This window comes from Phoca vitulina, unplaced genomic scaffold, assembly GCF_004348235.1.
Source record: "Phoca vitulina isolate PV1807 unplaced genomic scaffold, GSC_HSeal_1.0 scaffold53, whole genome shotgun sequence".
Lineage (NCBI taxonomy): Eukaryota > Metazoa > Chordata > Mammalia > Carnivora > Phocidae > Phoca > Phoca vitulina.
In genome coordinates, this window is record NW_022589756.1 from 2,656,023 (window position 1) to 2,672,650 (window position 16,628).

Genomic DNA, 16,628 nt, shown 5'->3' on the forward strand with positions numbered 1-16,628 from the left:
GGTTTCAGGGTCCTGGGGCTTGGTGGTCCCTACAGGGCAACGGAGTGGCGCAGTCCGGGCCTGGTTGCTCTGCCAGGAAAGAAAACTCCATTCATTGGCAGCTGCTGGTAGCTGAGCAGGGCATAAGGTGTTCCCCGTATGCTCTCTGATGTAAGCCTCCCAGTGGCGGGGGTAGGATTCCATTTTATGGGACCGCAGCCTGAGGCGGAGAAATTAAGTTGTCTGGGTCACATCATTATAAAATGTGAAGTCAGGTACACAAAGTGCACCATACGCGCAGGCAGTCCTTGTCCTGGACAAGGAAGGTCATGCGGGAGGCCAAGGACTTCCCTGGGTTGGGCGTCTTCTATGTTCTTCCCGGCAGTCCTGTCTGCCAGGCCTGTCGCTTAGGGCACCCCGACCCCAGGTGGGTGGGAAGAGGTGGTGGTGCCTAGTTCTGCCTGTGAATGACAGGGCCATAGCCTGGCCCCGGCAGCTTCCTTGAGCCTGGGTGTGGCCTGGGCCCCAGTGGTGGTTAAACAGCAGCTGGGAGAACAAGACCTATGTGCCCTCCGTCTCTTCCGTCCACCCCAGTCCTCACCACGATCTGCTTTTAAGTTGGCGGGTCCAGCCCATCTTGTGGAAATGACCATTCTTCAGGAACCCACTGGCCTGTTCCAGCTCCCCTGTCCCAGCTTCTTCCCATTCCCTGATGCCCTCAAAAAAGTTATCAGCGTTGATTGAGACTTCCTTTCCCTGGAGCAGAAACCAAATCCACACCCTCTGATGGAGCCCTGAAACCTCTGCAGCACACCAACACTACGCCCTCGGGCTGCCTGCCATGACAGCCCTGCCTGCACAATGACTGCTTCTGTGTCTTGACCTGGTGGGAGGCAGGAGGGGAGGGGACAGGTCACGGGCCAAGGGGCGAGGGGGATCTGCGGGGTCGGAGTCGGAAAGCGCTGTAGGCCACTGGGGATGCTCATCCCATTGGAGAGGTGAGCTGAGTGATTGCCCAGGGCCGCAGAGTTGCTTAGAGCAGGACAGTACTCCTTTCTGGTCCACAGGGTCTTGCCCTTGGGTCAGTCGATTTTGTCTTGGTCTTGAGTTTTGTGAATGCACAACCCACAGAGCAGAAATCCTCCAGATTAACCTGTAGATGCTAGGGACGAGGGAAAAGTCAGGAGCACAAAGAGATGTAAAACAGAGGCTCTGCCACAAATTGGGGGTGAAGGAAGGGAAATGAATCTATTCAATCATTCAAACAATATTCATTTGACCTTTATTGAATGCCTACTCTGTGCCAGGCACTGGGCTAGGCTCTGGGGCTGGAGCAGTGAACTAGTCACCACCCTCTCTTGCCCTAAGAGGAAGCTGCATGCCAGTAGCTTTATATGGGAGGACAGTCTGCCCACAGGGGGCTAAGGTAGGCACTCTCCCCATTTTACCCATGGGGAAAGTGAGGAAATTACCCACGGTCACACACTAAGAGGCAGATCTGGCATTTGAGGCTAGGTCTGTGTGACCCCAAGGCTGTGCTTGCCCGTCCTGCAGTTTCCTGCTCCCTCAAGGGCTTCCAGTCTAGTTGGGTGGTAGAGCACCTGTGTCAGGCCAAGTGGCCACTCCAGGAGGCCCAGGACTGTTTGGTGGGAGAGAGGCTTACACACACCGAGGACAGAGGCCGTGGGAGGCTGGCTGCAGTACACTGGCTGGCAGTGCAGGGAGGATGAGACACAGGGCATAAGTAGGCGGGAGGAGTGGGGAGGGCACTCCTTGCAGAGGGAACTTGGAGGCAATGACTCATACCTGAGGCAGGCAAGTTACAGCTGTGCCCACAGGTGTGCTTCCCTGAAAACAGACCAGTCTGATGGAGTGCAAAGGGGAGACCAATGGGAGATGCCAGAGTCGGCTCTGGTGGGCCCTGACGTGTCCGGGTTGGGGATTGGCAGGTATGGTGCTGGGGAACCATTTGCCAGATGGTTCTGAGCTGGTGCCTGGGGCCTTTCCTCGGCTGCCCTCTCCCTCTCCCTAGAGCCTGGCTTCCAGGTGGTTGGCAGAAGGCTGGCCTCATGGGCAGCGAGGGCCCGTGGTGATTGCTGGGGCCGGCCCACCCCAGGCAGGGCAGCAGGGAGGGCGAGGGGAGGGCAGCCAGGAATGGAAAAGTATCAGCCCAGGAGAGTGCCCCGCGACCGCCAGCCAGGATTCCTTCCAGCTCCTGGGCCTCGAAGGTCGCCCTGAGCCGAGCAGCCTTGCGAGGCATCTCCAGCAGGGGCAGCTCTGCGCAGCCCCAAGAGCCCAGCAGCCCGCAGCCAGCGCCCGGGGAGCGCGCGGGCCGTTGGGGAACGGAGCTGAGGAGGGCGCGGGGGCGGCCCCGGCTCGGGATCTGTGGGTGTCGGGGCTGCATCCGCGCCAGCGGCGGAGTCGGAGCCGGGAGTGGGCGGAGGAGCCAGGCGGACCGCAGACAGGCCCAGCAGGCCCTCCCCCGCCCGGGCCCGGGGTGTGTGTGTGGGGGGGGCGTTGCTCGAGGGCCTCTGTGAAGGTGGGTGGGCGCGGCCGGCCTGGGAGAGCTTCAGGGGGCGACAGCCTCGGCTGTCCGCGCAGTGGGGCTCGCGACCCGTCACCGGAACGCCTCCCCGGGCCTCCCGGAGCAGTCGGGAGAAGGGCACCTCGGGGAGGACGACCGCAGCCTCTAGGGGGCTCTAGGGAGAGAAGCCCCCGCGCACCCCAGCAGGGCGCGGGCCAGGTGGCAGCGCCGGGGCTGGGCTGCGCGGAGGAGGCGGCCTCCCGGGCCAGGGGCGGCGGCAGGGGCGGCCCCGGGATCACATGGGCGGAGGCAGGTCCTGGAGCCCCGGGCGGGCTCTCCCCAGAGTCGGGCAGACGGCGGCGGCGGCGGCGGCGGCAGCGGCGGTGTCTCCTCACCTCCCTCCTTCCCTTCCCTCCCGGGTCTGGCCGCCCAGCCCGACGGGTTGGCGGGAGCCAGGTGAGCGGGAGCCAGGTGAGCGCGCCCACCTGCGCACCGTCCGCACGGCCGGCGACCTTCCCGGCTCCGGGGACCTCGCAGCTCTGCGCGCCCGCGCCCCCTCTGCGCTGCTCTCGGCGCCTCGGCTCTTTCCTCCGCCCACGGCCCCAGTCCCTGCAGCCTCGCCTGGAGGCCGGTGCCCCCTGCGTGCTGGGCTTTCCTGATCCCGGGCTCTCCTCCTCCAGCACCCGGCCCGCGGGTACTTTGGCCTCGGAGCGTAGAAGGAGCCAGAACTGGGAGAGCCGGGCGGGCCGACGGGCTGGGCACGTCCCCGCGGCCTGGGGCGCGGAGTCCACCGGCCGGCTCAAAGGTCTGAGAATCCAAAGCCTCTGTGAACCGCCAGCGCCGGCGGGCAGGGACAGGGGCTAGGCCTGGGCAAAAGGCGAAGCCAAGGACCGGGGAGAGGGCAGACAGTTCTTCTTGCTTGGGCGCCCTCTCCCCAGGCTCTTAAACACGGGAAGTGGCCCTAGTGTCCTTGATAGATTCCCACAGCACTTGCAGTCTCTGGGCCTCCCCAGGGGCAGCCCCTGGGGTGGGTGCTGGGCAGGGGGGTGGCCCAGGGCTGGCATTACAGCTTCCTGCCTGGGTTGGCTCCTGACTCCATAACTAGAGGCTCAGGAAATCCTACCAGGGCTGGGTCGGCAAGGACACTCCCTTGCCCAGCGGAGGGGGCCGCGGATGGGAGGCCTGCGGCCCCAGCTAGCAGGCAGCATCAGTCAGCTCGCCCTGCTAGCCATTGCCAGGGGGTGGGTGTGCCCAGCTTGGCAGATGAGCCCGTCCTTCTGGCTGGGGCTGTTCAGAGGGCAGCAGGCCCCTGGGGGAGGTGGGAAGCCTAGCCTTGCCTACCTGGACCGCATTGCCAGGGGCCAGGCAGGCAGCCCAGAGGCCCCTCTGAAGACCCTGGTCCGGTCCCCACCCAGCCAACTATTTGAACAGTCTGTGGTGGCATCACCCCCTTGTTTGCTGTCACTCCTGTTCCCAGAGTGGTGCCCTCCCCCAGAGTGGGGAGGAAGTACCTTGTGCAGTCAGTTTTGGGGACAGGAAGCAAGCACTGATGGGACTTAGCCTTGCCCGGGGCGGCCGGGGGGGGCGGGGCAGGAAACGGCGACATCTCCTACCACCTCCAGCCCCTGCCCGCCTGGTCTCCATCCAGCAAGGCCCTGTGAGGCACCCTAACGGCCTGCCTTCTGGGAGCTGCGCTGCTGAAGACCGTGGCGGTGAAGGGGGAACTCAGAGTCATGGCTTCCCAGGGTGGGGGGAAGTGAAACCAGGGTGAGGGGTTGAAGGAGGGAGTTAGTCACTTCCTCTACCCTCCCCCTCCCCCCCCTCCCCAGGCCCTAACTGGCTGCTCCCTGGACCTGTCATCTTCTCTCTTTTGCTTCTTCTACCACCTTACAGGGTCTCTGTCCCTTCTTCCTCAGATATGGCACTGACGGTGGATGTGGTGGGGCCAGGGCCCTGGGGCTTCCGGATCACTGGGGGCAGGGATTTCCACACGCCCATCATGGTGACCAAGGTAAGGGCTAGTTCCGGGAGCTAAGGAGGTACCCCCAGAGTTAGGGTCTACCCTGCCTACCTGGTCTCCACAGGTACCTTTCTTTTTTTATTCTGGAGTCAGAAGGCCTGCTTTTGCGAGTGTTAGCCTGGGGAGGACAGGGGCCCCATTGCCATGGGGATGTGGTGACCACTTCGGGAACAGACTTCTAGGGAGTGAAAGGGAGCTGGGCCAAGTACAGGGCCTGCTCTTTTCTCCTTGGTCACCAACCCTATACCTGCTGGCGGCCACTTGGGGGGGTTACTAGAACAGGAGCCCCAAGTCCTTGGTAGTGTCCTCTTGACCCAGGCCCAGGCCAGGGAGCATTCAGGCGGCAGCTACCTGTATGGTGTGCTTTGCAAGGGCAGGCCTCTCTATCCAGAAGTATTGCCAAGCACAGCCCCTGAAATCCTGCCATTTCTTCAGGAGGCTCTGGGAGGGTTCCAGTGCTGGGGTGAGGGGCGTGGTTCCACTCCAGCTCTGGGAGGGGATTAGCTGATGAGCTGGGCAGACACTGCTGGGCAGGGAGACAAAGGGGGACACGGGCCAGCCTGGTTCAAACCTGCTGCTGTGTTTCTTGGGCAGGACAGAGAGAAACCCCTATCCTCTATCCCTATAGGAATGTCATTGCTGTCTGAGCAGGCGTATCTCAGACCACTTGTTCCTCATCCCCTGCAGGTAACTGAGAGGGGCAAGGCTGAGGCTGCTGACCTCCGGCCTGGCGACATTATCCTGGCCATCAACGGGGAGAGTGCTGAGGGCATGCTTCATGCTGAGGCCCAGAGCAAGATCCGCCATAGCCCCTCACCCCTGCGGCTGCAGCTAGACCGGTAGGCCCCCCACCTCTGCTGGGCCTGCCAGCATTCTTCTCCCCTCTGCCAGCCTGCTGCATGGTGGCTGCCCTCACCCCCTGCCCTCAGCCCCAACCTGGCCTTCCTGGGCCTTTTTGGCTCATGTTTGAGAAGGTCCAGGCTCTGGAGCTGTAGCAGGATGGGCTGAGGGGTGTCCCTGTGCTGGCCGGGCATGCAGCCATGGGCAGGGCAGGCTGGCATCAACCACCTGGATGCCCGGGTTTGACTGGTTCCCAAGTGTGCAGGGTACAGGGTGTGGGTACGAAGTGGGTTGAAGAGGGGAAAGGTGTGCCTTCGGCTGGGTCTCCTGGGCCCCTGCCTCCAAGAGGGAATGGCCTTTGTTCAGATCCTGGGGGTGGTTTGAGGAGTTTAGGGGCAGCCCCCCATTGCCTCTCCGGGCTGTGCAGGTGAAGGCAGATTCCCAGGCTTGGGTTTTCAGCCAGGAGGCCTGGGTTGGGGGTGGGGGTGGGAACAGGTGGCTCCCTGGGGTGGAGCACCAACGTGAGTCACAGGGCAGGAATGCTGGGAGATCCCCCAGCCAGGAGAACCCTCTGGGCGGGCCTTGAACCTGAGTCAGCTACCTCCTGCCTCTCTGCCATCCCCTCCCCTCACTGGGCTCTCTCTGGGCCCTGGCTCCTTGCCCTCTCTTCACCCCCACCATCCCACAGTGCCATAGAAGCTGGCTCTCATGATGCTCTCATGGCCTTGGCTTCTTTAGTGACTCCCTCATGCCACTCAGGCTTGTGAGTGTTTGCAGGAGTGGGACCCAGAGGAGGAGGGTGGAGAGTACCTCAAGGCATCTGGGAAGGGAACCAAAATCTACAAGGGACTGCAGAGTGGGGTGGCGGAGGGGCAGGGGGCTGCTCACGCCATCACCTCCTGTAGGCTCCTCTTAGAGGGACCCAGTGCCATCAGGGAATGGGCCTGACCAAGTCCCTCCAGGTTTCCAGCTCCATGTTGGGCAGGTCAAGGTTCCCTGCCTCTTCTTTTTGTCTGGGCTGCTCCTAAACCCTCCCAGTCTCCTCTACAGGAGCACCCAGAAACTCTGGCAGGAAGCAGTGCTCTGGACTGGAGCCAAAGCCCAAGCTCCCTTCACTCTGGCCCCACACCCCTCCTTGGGGAGGCTGAGGCTGGTGTGGTGTGTGGTGACTGCAGTTCTTGTTGACCTCTCTAGAAGTGGCCAGAGATCCAGGAATGGTGTAGTGGGGTTGGGACATGGCAGGCTCTTTCTTCACCCTCAGCTAGTCCCAGCCCTCCAAAGGCCTCCTGTTCAAGACTCCAGTGGGAAGGGCCTTGGGGGGGGTCCCCGGGGAGCTGAGGTGGGGGGCACCTCTTTTGCTGGCTACCTTGATGATTGGTGGGGAGCTGGGCCTGCTTGTTGCTTTGGCTCTCTAGGTCCTGCAGGATGGTGTGGGGGCGGGGGGAGACAGGCTCCACCCTTTGTTTTATGGAGGAGAAGCCTTCAGAAGGGACCGGGAATGACCCTCTCAAAGATATTCGAGCCATTAGCAGCAAAGCTGGTGGGGGACAGCCTCTGGCTGGGCAGAGGAGAGTGCGCAGCGGGCCTGGCCACTGTTGGACTTTAGGAAACTCCCTTTCTCTCTCTGGGTTTCAGTTTCTCCGTGTGTCAAAGATAAAGGATTATTTATATGAAATCAGCAATCTCCCCCAGAATCGATCTATAAACTGATGCTGACCAATGACAAAGTCTAGATGAAATGCCCAAAAAAAGAAGAAAAGAGAAAAAAGAAAAAGAAATAAAAAGAGGGGGGCGCCTGGATGGATCATTCATTAAGCGTCTGCCTTCGGCTCAGGTCATGATCCCAGGGTCCTGGGATCGAGCCCCAGATTGGGCTCTCCGCTCAGCGGGAGGCCTGCTTCTCCCACTCCCCCTGCTTGTGTTCCCTCTCTCGCTGTGTCTCTGTCAAATAGATAAATAAAATCTTTGAGAAAAAAAAATAAAAAAAATAAAAAAAAGAAATAAAAAGAGGGGTGCCTGGCTGGCTCAGTTGGTGGAGCATATAAGACTTCATCCCTGGGTCTTGAGTTTGAGCCCCATGTTGAGCATAGAGATTACTTAAAAAAAAAAAAGAGGGGCACCTGGGTGGCTCAGCTGGTTAAGTATCTGACTTTGGCTTAGGTCATGATCTCGGGGTCCTGGGATCAAGCCCCATGTCTGGGCTCCACACTGATCAAGAAGTCTGCTTCTCCCTTTCCCACTGCCCTACCCCCCAGCTCGTGCCCTTTCATGCTCTCTCAAGTAAATAAATGAAAAATCTTTTTTTTTTTTTTTTAAAGATTTTAGTTATTTATTTGACAGAGAGAGACACAGTGAGAGAGGGAACACAAGCAGGGGGAGTGGCAGAGGGAGAAGCAGGTTTCCTGTGGAGCAGGGAGCCCGATGCGGGGCTCGATCCCAGAACCCTGGGATCATGACCTGAGCCAAAGGCAGACGTCCAACAACTGAGCCACCCAGGCGCCCCAAATAAATGAAAAATCTTAAAAAAAAAAAAAAAAGACAGGGATACTGTGAATTTTTTAATAAAATTGAATTTATGAAATTGTGTCCATTCTTCATATTGATGCTAAACTGTCCATTCCTTTGAGAAATGATGGTGGATATTAATAATAATTGTTTGTTTTCAACTTGGCCAAGTTGAAAGTTGACAACCTGATGTCCACATGTCTTGAACATTTTACGAGTCTTGAGAATCTGTTGTGGGAACAGCTGAAATCTGCAGCCCCTGTCAGGTGAGCGGGGTTCCTGGACTCCTGTCACCTGCCTCCCTCTGGCCTCTCCTCAGGTCCCGGGCTGCTTCCCCCAGGCAGACCAATGGGGAGAGCTCTGTGGAAGTGCTGGTGACTCGCTTCCAGGTAGGATGGTGCCTCCTGCTGGGAACTCCAGCAGCCTGAATTGAGGGGAGCCCTGAGGGGCTGGGCCGGTAGGGGATGGGGATGGGTGCTCCCTTCCCGGCCCTTCTCTCCGCAGGGCTCCATGAGGACGCACGCGGACAGCCAGTCCTCCCTGCGGTCTTCCTGCTCCAGCCCCGCGTCCTCCAGCCCCCAGCCAGGCAGCCCCTTCTCTACCCTGTCCCCCAGCAGCCCGCATGCCCTCCCTGGAGAGGCCGTGGTCAGCCACAGGTGAGTGCGGGGAGCGGGGGGGGCACGATGGCAACAGGGTCCAGAACAGGCCTCTCAGTCTCAGTAGCTGGGTTTAGGGGAGCCTGAGGGCACCCTCTGTCCCTGAGGCAGGCTGGGTGGGACACCTGACACACACACCGTCCGTTTCCCACATTTCAGTTTCCAGAGCCTGGCACACTCCCCGGGACCCACTGCTGCTGACCGCTTCTCCTACGGGGGCCGCCCTGGAAGCCGCCAGGTGAGATGCCTGGGGGGAGGAGAGAGCCTCCCATCCGGCCAGGGTGCCAGTGGCCCCCGTGGGGCTGCAGAGGGCGGGTCCCCCTGGGGCAGCCAGCACCTCCATCTCCAGCAACAAGCATACCCCTCCCCTGAGCCCGGAGGCCACTGTGTCTGCTGGTGGGCCATGCTTACTGTGCCCCAAGCCTGCCTGGCCAGTCCCAGGTGGCCTTCTACCTCCTGTCCTCCCACTCGCCACCTCCCCCCTCCTGCTAGCGTCCTCCCTTCCTGAGTGTTTCTCTTGGGCCAGGGCTGAAATAGTTTTGCTGCTGTTGTTGGGATGGTTCCCTTTGGCTCTGGCTGCATCTCTTGAACACATTCCTCCCCATTCCAAGCCCCATGCCCGCCCCCAACTCCCATCACCCCATCCCCCTTCCTCCTCCTCTGACTCAGCCCAGAGAACCACCAGTGGGACTGCGGTTCTGCCTCAAGTTGCACTTGGCTTACTTTCTGTCTGCCCTCCTCCCTGCCCTTCTACCCTGGACAACCTTCCACACCGCCCGCTGCCCCCCCCATCCCGCCAGGTCCCACTGTGAACTAGTGACAGCCCCCCCCCCCCTCCCCGCCTTGGTGGTATTTCTCCTCTCTAAGGGCAGGAGTGAGGAAGTGAGGGAGTGAGGCCGCCAACGATCCTGGGCCACAGCTGCTGGGGGCAGAGTTGCGGGGGGGGCATGTCCAGCCTTTGGGGTGAAGGGGATGAGGCCCAGCTGCTGGAATCCTACCTCCGGTTGATTTTGCATTCCAGAAAGCAGAGCCTTTGGAGATGGCTGGGGAAGGGCATTAGAAACTGGGGGCTCTGGGGAAGGAAGGAGAGGGCTCCTGTGGGGGCTGCACAGTACGGGTTCACCAGTGACTCCTTGTGGGGCCCACTCAGTGGCCTGCTGGGCAATGTAGGCATAGAGATGCATTCGATAAGATCCCCGTCTTTAAAGAATTTAAAGTGTAGTTGGGGAGATAAGACAAGCATGTAAAGCAGTTTGGGAACAATTAAGAGCTAAACAGTGTGGTCTTAATTATGAAAGCAGGAGGCATTGTGGGAGGGGAAAGATGAGTGTGGGCCTGGTGGCCTGAGAAGGCTTTGTCAGGAATTTTGCCGGACGTCCGAGGTAGGACCGGGTAGGGTTTAGATTAGAGAATGATAAGCCAGGGAGATGGGAAAGCAGCGTACAAGCAAGACCTGGCATGTTTGGGCCTGGGTGGGGGTGGGGAGGGGCTCCTCTGGGAGATCTTTGGGCTGAGCCCAGCTGGGGGTGCGCCTGGCCCAGGGCATGGCTGGAGAGGGCCCATCCATCTTGGCCTTCTTCCTTGTGGTTCCCAAACTTGGGCAAAGGGGAGATGCTGGTGGCACGGGGAGTGGCTCCCAAGCCAGCAGCAACACCTCGGAACCTGGGAGAAATGCACATTCGCAGGTCCTAGCCTGGACCTCCTGAATCAGATGCAGGGGTGAGGGTGTGGAGCAGGGGCACAATCTGTGTTTTACGGAGCCCTTGGGGACATAATGCAAAGATTTGAGGACCACCCACGTAGTGTAAACAGGAGCCCTGGGCTGGGTGGCAGGGAGACTTGGGGTAGTCCCACCTCTACCATCTAACCTTGGGTAAGCCCCTCTTTCTCTCTCTGGACCTCACAGTCAGTCCCCATGCTCCGAGTTCCCTTCTTTGGCCTGAGGACCGTGGTCATTCCTTCAACAAACTTTCGCTGAGCAGTTGCTCTGTGTCAGGCACCCTTCTAGTCCCTGGGGATGCATTGGTGGATAAACAGAAATTCCTAACCCAGTGAAGCTTGCATTCTGGTCTCTGAATGAGGCTGTGGTCAGATGGTGTGGGAGTCACCAGATCCCACACCTCCCTCTTGGGAGCCACTGTGTACTTTTAGCACCTTAAAGGCTCTAAGAAGTCCCATGAGAAATATATTTAATTTTATTAATTTCCTAAACTTATTTAACTACAGAATTTCTCCTGGCATTCCCCCCCCCCCCACACCTGCCACACACTTATTAACATCCCTGTGTTCACCAGAACACAGTTTGAGAGGTGTTGGCTACACATGAGCTCTTGGGGGGCAGGTGAGCCGCTTCTCTGGACTTGGGGGTGACAGGTTCCTTCTGCGAGGGCAGGTGTCCCTAGCTGACTGGAGGGAGGGAGGAGAAAGGCAGAGCTGCTCCCAGTGAGGGAGGTGAGCTCCTCTCCACCAGGGCACGGTGGTCTGGCAGGAGGAAGGGGGTTAGAGGTGGCTGTAGGTGAGGTGCCCCCACCCCGGTCTGCTGTGGCCGTGGCCTTGCTGCCGGCTCCTGAGCTGCAGGCACAGGACCCCACCAGCCTTTATGGGGCCCTTCTGGAAACTGGAAGCTGCCACCTCTGGGTAGGCCCACGCCTCGGTGAGCAGATGGGAAGTGAAGACAGCACCCCTCCCTCTGGCTGGCACGAGGACTTGGCTTGCAAAGAGAGCCGGGGTGGATTTGGGCCGCCCTCCCCGCTAGTCACTGCCCTGTTCCAGGCACAGCCCGGCCGCTGACGGCGCGAGGGCCGTGGTTCTTGAGTACCTGGTGCTGACGGCCCTTCTTGAGGAAAGCGTCTTACCGTCTGACAGCGGACCACGTGGCACCAAGAGCAAGAGGGATGTAGACTGGTGGAAGAAGAGTGAGGGTCGAGGGCTGTCTTCTCAAAACCCTCAAGTTTCTGTTTTTAGCTGAAAAATTCATGCAGTTTTATCATTTGACCCCGTACTTTGTCCCTGACTTTGACTCTTAAAATTGAGGGACTTTGGCCTTCCAGGGAACCGTGCCCTCAGCCCGGTGCACTATGGCCTGTCTGGTTGTTCTGAGGTACCCTCTCCGTGGGGGCTGGCAATGGAGAGGAGGCAGGGTAGGAGGGGTGGGTGCACAGGTGCAGGCCAGAAGGTGGAGCACAGTGAGGTTGAAGGCGACATTTCCACATAGACAGCAAAGTGTAAAGAGCCCAAGATGGACAGTGCACCCCTGGAGAGGGGGCACTGCTGCTGGGCCGTGGGTCCAAAATGGGCCTGGACCCCCAAGACTCCCTGGGGCAGAACCAGACCTCCAGGGCAGCCAGGAGACCTGGGCCCTCTCAGGAGAGGAAGTGTGTGTAGGAGAGAGGTCCCTCGTGCAGCCCCAGCCCTGACCCTAAGAGGGGTCTTGGGCCCCTCACTCCATCCCTTGTGCTTCCTTCTCCTCACTGCGAAAGGATCTGCTTACTTCCTCTCTGCCCTTCTGCCCCTTGCCCCATCTCCTTGCAGAACCATTACACTTCCATAATGGGGGCTGGCCACTCTCCCCTTCTGGGACTGAGCAGGAGCAGTCCCTGGTACCCCGAGGGCAGGGCTGGGGTGGTGGCCCCCGCCCAGGGCCTGCTGGTCAGCGGGAGCTGGGAGCCCTCTGGTGTTGGGCCTGGGGAACAGCCGGGCTTGGCTCGGCGGCCCGGACAGCTGTGCAGGCCACAGGCTCGAGCCGCTGACTCCTCCCCTGGTGCCTCTCTGTCCCACAGGCCAGCCTCACCCGCGCCGGCGACTCGGCTGTGCTGGTGTTGCCGCCTTCCCCGGGTCGGCGTTCCTCCAGCCCCAGGCTCAGGTAGCAGTGGGCCCGGGAGGGTGGGGTGGAATCCGGGAGGGCCTGGGAGCTTAGGAGACAGACAGGCTTTCCAGAGAGGAGGGATGGGGGCGGCGGGGAGTGGGGGGGTCCCGGCTGCTTTAAGCCCAGTTGGCTGTCCTCTGAATCCCCCCCAGAATCCTTTCCCCTAGGGCACTCTTTCCCTGCACCCATGCTGGTCCTCATACCCAGGAGGGACCCTCACTCCTGGCTGCCTCCTGTCCCCGCAGTGTGGACTCAGAAGGGGGAAGCCACCTTCTGGAAGAGGACTCAGAAGTCTACAAGATGCTGCAGGAGAATCGTGAGGCGCGGGTCGCCCCCCGGCAATCCAGCTCCTTTTGGCTCTTGCAGGAAGCCCTGGAGGCTGAGGAGAGAGGTGAGCCCCTGGGGGGTTTGAGTGTAGGAAGTAGGTTATGGCAGGACACCCCTGACTGGACGTGATATTGAACTGGTATTTCTTAAGTGCTCATCACAGGAGTAGGCACCAAGGGGAAGTCCCTGCACTAAAGGAGCTTTCAATCTGGTAGGAGTTACAGGGGTGCACCCAGAGGTGCTGGCTGGGATCAGGAAAGTGTCAAGGGAATGATAAAGGTGGGGGGTAGGGCCTGTGGGGGCTGGGTCCCCAGGGAGGGCTTCATGGAGGAAGATGAATTTGACTCGACCCTTGAAGAAAGATCAAGACTTTAACCAACAGCCTTAAGATGGTGGCAGGGAGTTCGAGCCTCAGAGAGGGCACTGGGGAGGGGGGTGGGGGGGGGAGATGGTGGCGGGGAGCACCATGGCCTGCGGTGGCTGGCACCCGGAGGGCTTTGGTGTGGGAGCAAGAGAGTAGCGGGGCCTGGTCTTGGAGGTTGAGTCCTAGCTGTGGGGTTTCATGTGCCAGGCGGAGGAGTGCCCTAACCCAGGAGGGCCCGTTAAATAATGCCAGGCCGATGCTGGAGTGAGCAAGAAGAGAGATACGGGCTCTCGCCAGCCATTCAGTTGTTCATTCGACAGACATTTCCTGTGCTTGTCTGATGCGCCGTGGTGTGCCGAGTGCGGGGGCCGAGGGCAGTCGGCACCTGTCGGCCCTTGAGGAACTGTTGATCGGGGCGGACAGGCCTGCACAGCTGCCCTGGTGGTGGTCGGGGTGCAGTGGTGCTGTGTGTGTGTGTTGGGGGCACTGCCTAGTGCAGGGGAGGGGCGAGGAGGCCTGGCCTGGCAGTGGTCTCAGGGAGGCAGGCGATGGGACAGGCGGGAGCGCTGGGTCAACAGCCTCACCAGTACAATACCTGGTGGCCGGTTTCAACTCTGACATCAGCTCCTGGGGTGTTCACTGGGGTCAGGGGGCAGGGAGCAAATCCTGTCCCTCGTGACCCCGCGGCCTTGGTGGGCCCCCCGGACAGGGCCCAGGGAGAGGCAGTGGGGTGGGGGGAGCGCAGACAGCCCGTGACTTCACCGCGGGAGCCTTGGAGTCCTTGGCTGCCCAGTAACAGCGGTGTCGTTCCGAGGCTCACATGCAACAGTGCCCAGAAAAGCCCTTTGAAAACCGAGTAAAGGTATTGTGGGGCTGCTATTATCTATCATTGCCATCTTCTAATTCATGTCATCTTGACTGGATCCCGAGGGGAAACGCCTGCTTGGTGGGGTGTGTGGACACAGCACAGACACTCCTCGGCTGCCGCAGCGTGGGCTACCTCGGCCTCGGCCAAGGAGCGGCCGCCATCACTCCCTTCGTCCCTTACCACCTACCTCACACCCGGTGGCCCCTTAGAGGTCGTGTGCAAGCGCGCCTTTCGGGGGTCTCCTCAGAGCTGTGCCGGAGGAGTGAGCGTGGCCTGCCCAGCTGCCGCCCCCGGGCCCCGCGCTCCAGTGTGTCTGTCTGCCCCCACCCCTCCCAGGTGGCACGCCTGCCTTCCTGCCCAGTCAGCTGAGCCCCCAGTCCTCCCTGCCCACCTCCAGGGCCCCGGCCACCCCGCCCAAGCTCCACACGTGTGAGAGGTGCAGCAGCAGCATTGTGTGAGTGTGGGCAGCCCGGGAGGCAGGCACGCCCCGGCAGGGCGGGGGCGGGGGGGGGTGCCCTCAGGAGGGCTCTGCGGAGAGCAACCAGTCAGGGCCCCTGGGGGGGGGGCGTGCCGCGGTGCGGCTGTGGGAGGGGGTCATGTGCGGTATTTTCAGGCTTCTCACGGTGCCCTGCTGGCTTCTTCCCGCGGCATCTCCTCCTTCCTCATTTCTTTCGCCCTCGGAGGAGGAGGAAGAAATGCTACTGCTTCTGATTTCTCTCCAGTAATCTCAAAGCCTCTGGAGATCTGCCTCTAGATGAGGCATTTTCCTTCTGGAAAATGTTGCTCTTCCCTCCCCCCTTTGGAAAGGGATGGATTTTCCAGAGGTAGATTCATTTTTCTCCGTGGGTGGCATTAGAATGCAGCCGGATTCTCCGGCAAATCGCTGAAAGCCCACTCCCCCTGCCGTAGACGTCTTGCACGCAGTGCTAACGGTCAGATGACTCACTTGAGGCAAATCCCTTAGCATCTGCGGGCTTTAGTGTCGCCTGCAGAATGGGGTACTCCCCGTGCCTGCTGTGCAGACGCGCATGGGGTGGTCCTCAAAGAGCAGCTGCGGAGCTCCCCGGGACCCGTCAGAGGGATTGCTGGCCCACACCCCAGAGCTTCCATTTTTCCAACTTGTCCCCAGGGAATGCGATGCTGTGGGTCCTTGTACCTGGGACCACTGCTCTATTAACAACCCAGAAAATTCAGGATGGAGTTTATCTGCCTTCGTGTAAAGGAGAAATGACTTTTTTTTAAAAAATTAGAGGTCCTGGGGGTGGGGGTTGGGGGGTTATTGAAGCGAGAGCCCTGAAGGAAGGCTCGGGGGAGTCAGGGTCTGAAATTTGGGGATCTTCCCTGAATCTGGGCTGGGAACTAGGCTCCCTGGGAACGAGACGGGCGGCCGTCCTGCGGGTCGCCCCGCCTCCACGCAACCCCCCAGGCTGACGGCTCCGCCCTCTCCATCGCCCCCTGCAGGAACCACGCTGTACGCATCCAGGAGGGGCGCTACCGCCACCCGGGCTGCTACACCTGCGCAGACTGCGGGCTGAACCTGAAGATGCGCGGGCACTTCTGGGTGGGGGACGAGCTGTACTGTGAGAAGCATGCCCGCCAGCGCTACTCCTCGCCCCCCACCCTCAGCTCCCAGGCCTGAGCACCTGGCTGTGCTCTCAGCCCGCCCTCGACTCTGTGGACACCTCTGTGCCAGGGCCATGCCAATAGCAAGTTGGCATGGAAGGGTGGTGGTGGGTGGTGGGGCCCCTTCCTCCACGCTAGGTGCGGCCAGGGCCTGGGACCTGTCCTGGGCTGTGCGTGAGGACGGCTTCGCCGGCCCAGGCCTGTGCTAGATACTCTCACTTCCCCCTGCAGGACAGGCCGTGCACCAAAGTCGGCGGTGGGCACCGCACTGGATATCTTTGTGCAACAGGGGTTAAGCAGGTTGGGACACAGAGAGAAATATGTAGAAAGAGAGGGGTGGTCATAGGCGAAAGGTATTCACTCTGTAAAGTTTTCAACATATGAGCTCTATAAATATATATACATGGACAAAACAAAGTAGATCTTTCCTCTCCTTCCCTGCCCCGGCTCCTGGGGATGAGTTTCTCTCTACCACTGGGTAGAAAGTCTTTATTGACATGTTTTTTCCCCTTTTATTTCCCCCCTTCCACCAACCCCTACTGAAGAGGCTTGTTTCTTTTAATGGAAGGTTGTGCTCTTTCTGGACACCCTCCCCTCTTTTTTAAAAAATATTTTATTTTTAAGTCTCTCTACATCTGATGTGGGGCTGGAACTTACAACCCCAAGATTAAGAGTTGCATGCTCCACTAATTGAGCTAGCCAGGCGCCCCTCCTGGACCCTTTTATCTATTTATTTGAAAGATTTTATTTATTTATGGGCACCTGGGTGGCTCAGTCGTTAAGCATCTGCCTTCGGCTCAGGTCATGATCCCCGGGTCCTGGGATCGAGCCCCGCATCAGGCTCTCTGCTCAGCGGGGAGCCTGCTTCTCCCTCTGCCTCTGCCCCTGCTCCTGCTTATGTGCCCTCTCTCTCTCTCTCTCTCTCTGACAAATAAATAAATAAAATCTTTCTTTTAAAGATTTTATTTATTTATTTGAGAGAGAGAGAGAGAGAACACAAACACTCGCCGATGTGGATGAGCACGAGGAGGGGCAGAGGCAGAGAGAGAAGCAGGCT

General features: G+C 59.8%; 1 protein-coding gene across 2 annotated transcripts; it reads left to right on the top strand.

Moving 5' to 3' along the window:
• The first annotated feature begins 3,263 nt into the window (after positions 1-3,263).
• On the top strand, positions 3,264-15,984 carry PDLIM2 (PDZ and LIM domain 2). 2 transcript variants are annotated; one of them, XM_032389101.1, is made up of 10 exons: positions 3,264-3,308; positions 4,420-4,514; positions 5,211-5,362; positions 8,188-8,257; positions 8,373-8,524; positions 8,684-8,762; positions 12,304-12,386; positions 12,635-12,780; positions 14,285-14,402; positions 15,410-15,984. In XM_032389101.1, the coding sequence occupies exons 2-10, from the start codon at positions 4,422-4,424 to the stop codon at positions 15,585-15,587; spliced, it is 1,071 nt and encodes a 356-aa protein (XP_032244992.1). In that variant the 5' UTR covers positions 3,264-3,308; positions 4,420-4,421; the 3' UTR covers positions 15,588-15,984. The 2 variants fall into 2 exon arrangements, with proteins under 2 accessions (XP_032244992.1, XP_032244993.1); XM_032389102.1 differs by lacking the exon at positions 3,264-3,308 and adding an exon at positions 4,170-4,215.
• The last annotated feature ends 644 nt before the right edge of the window (positions 15,985-16,628 follow it).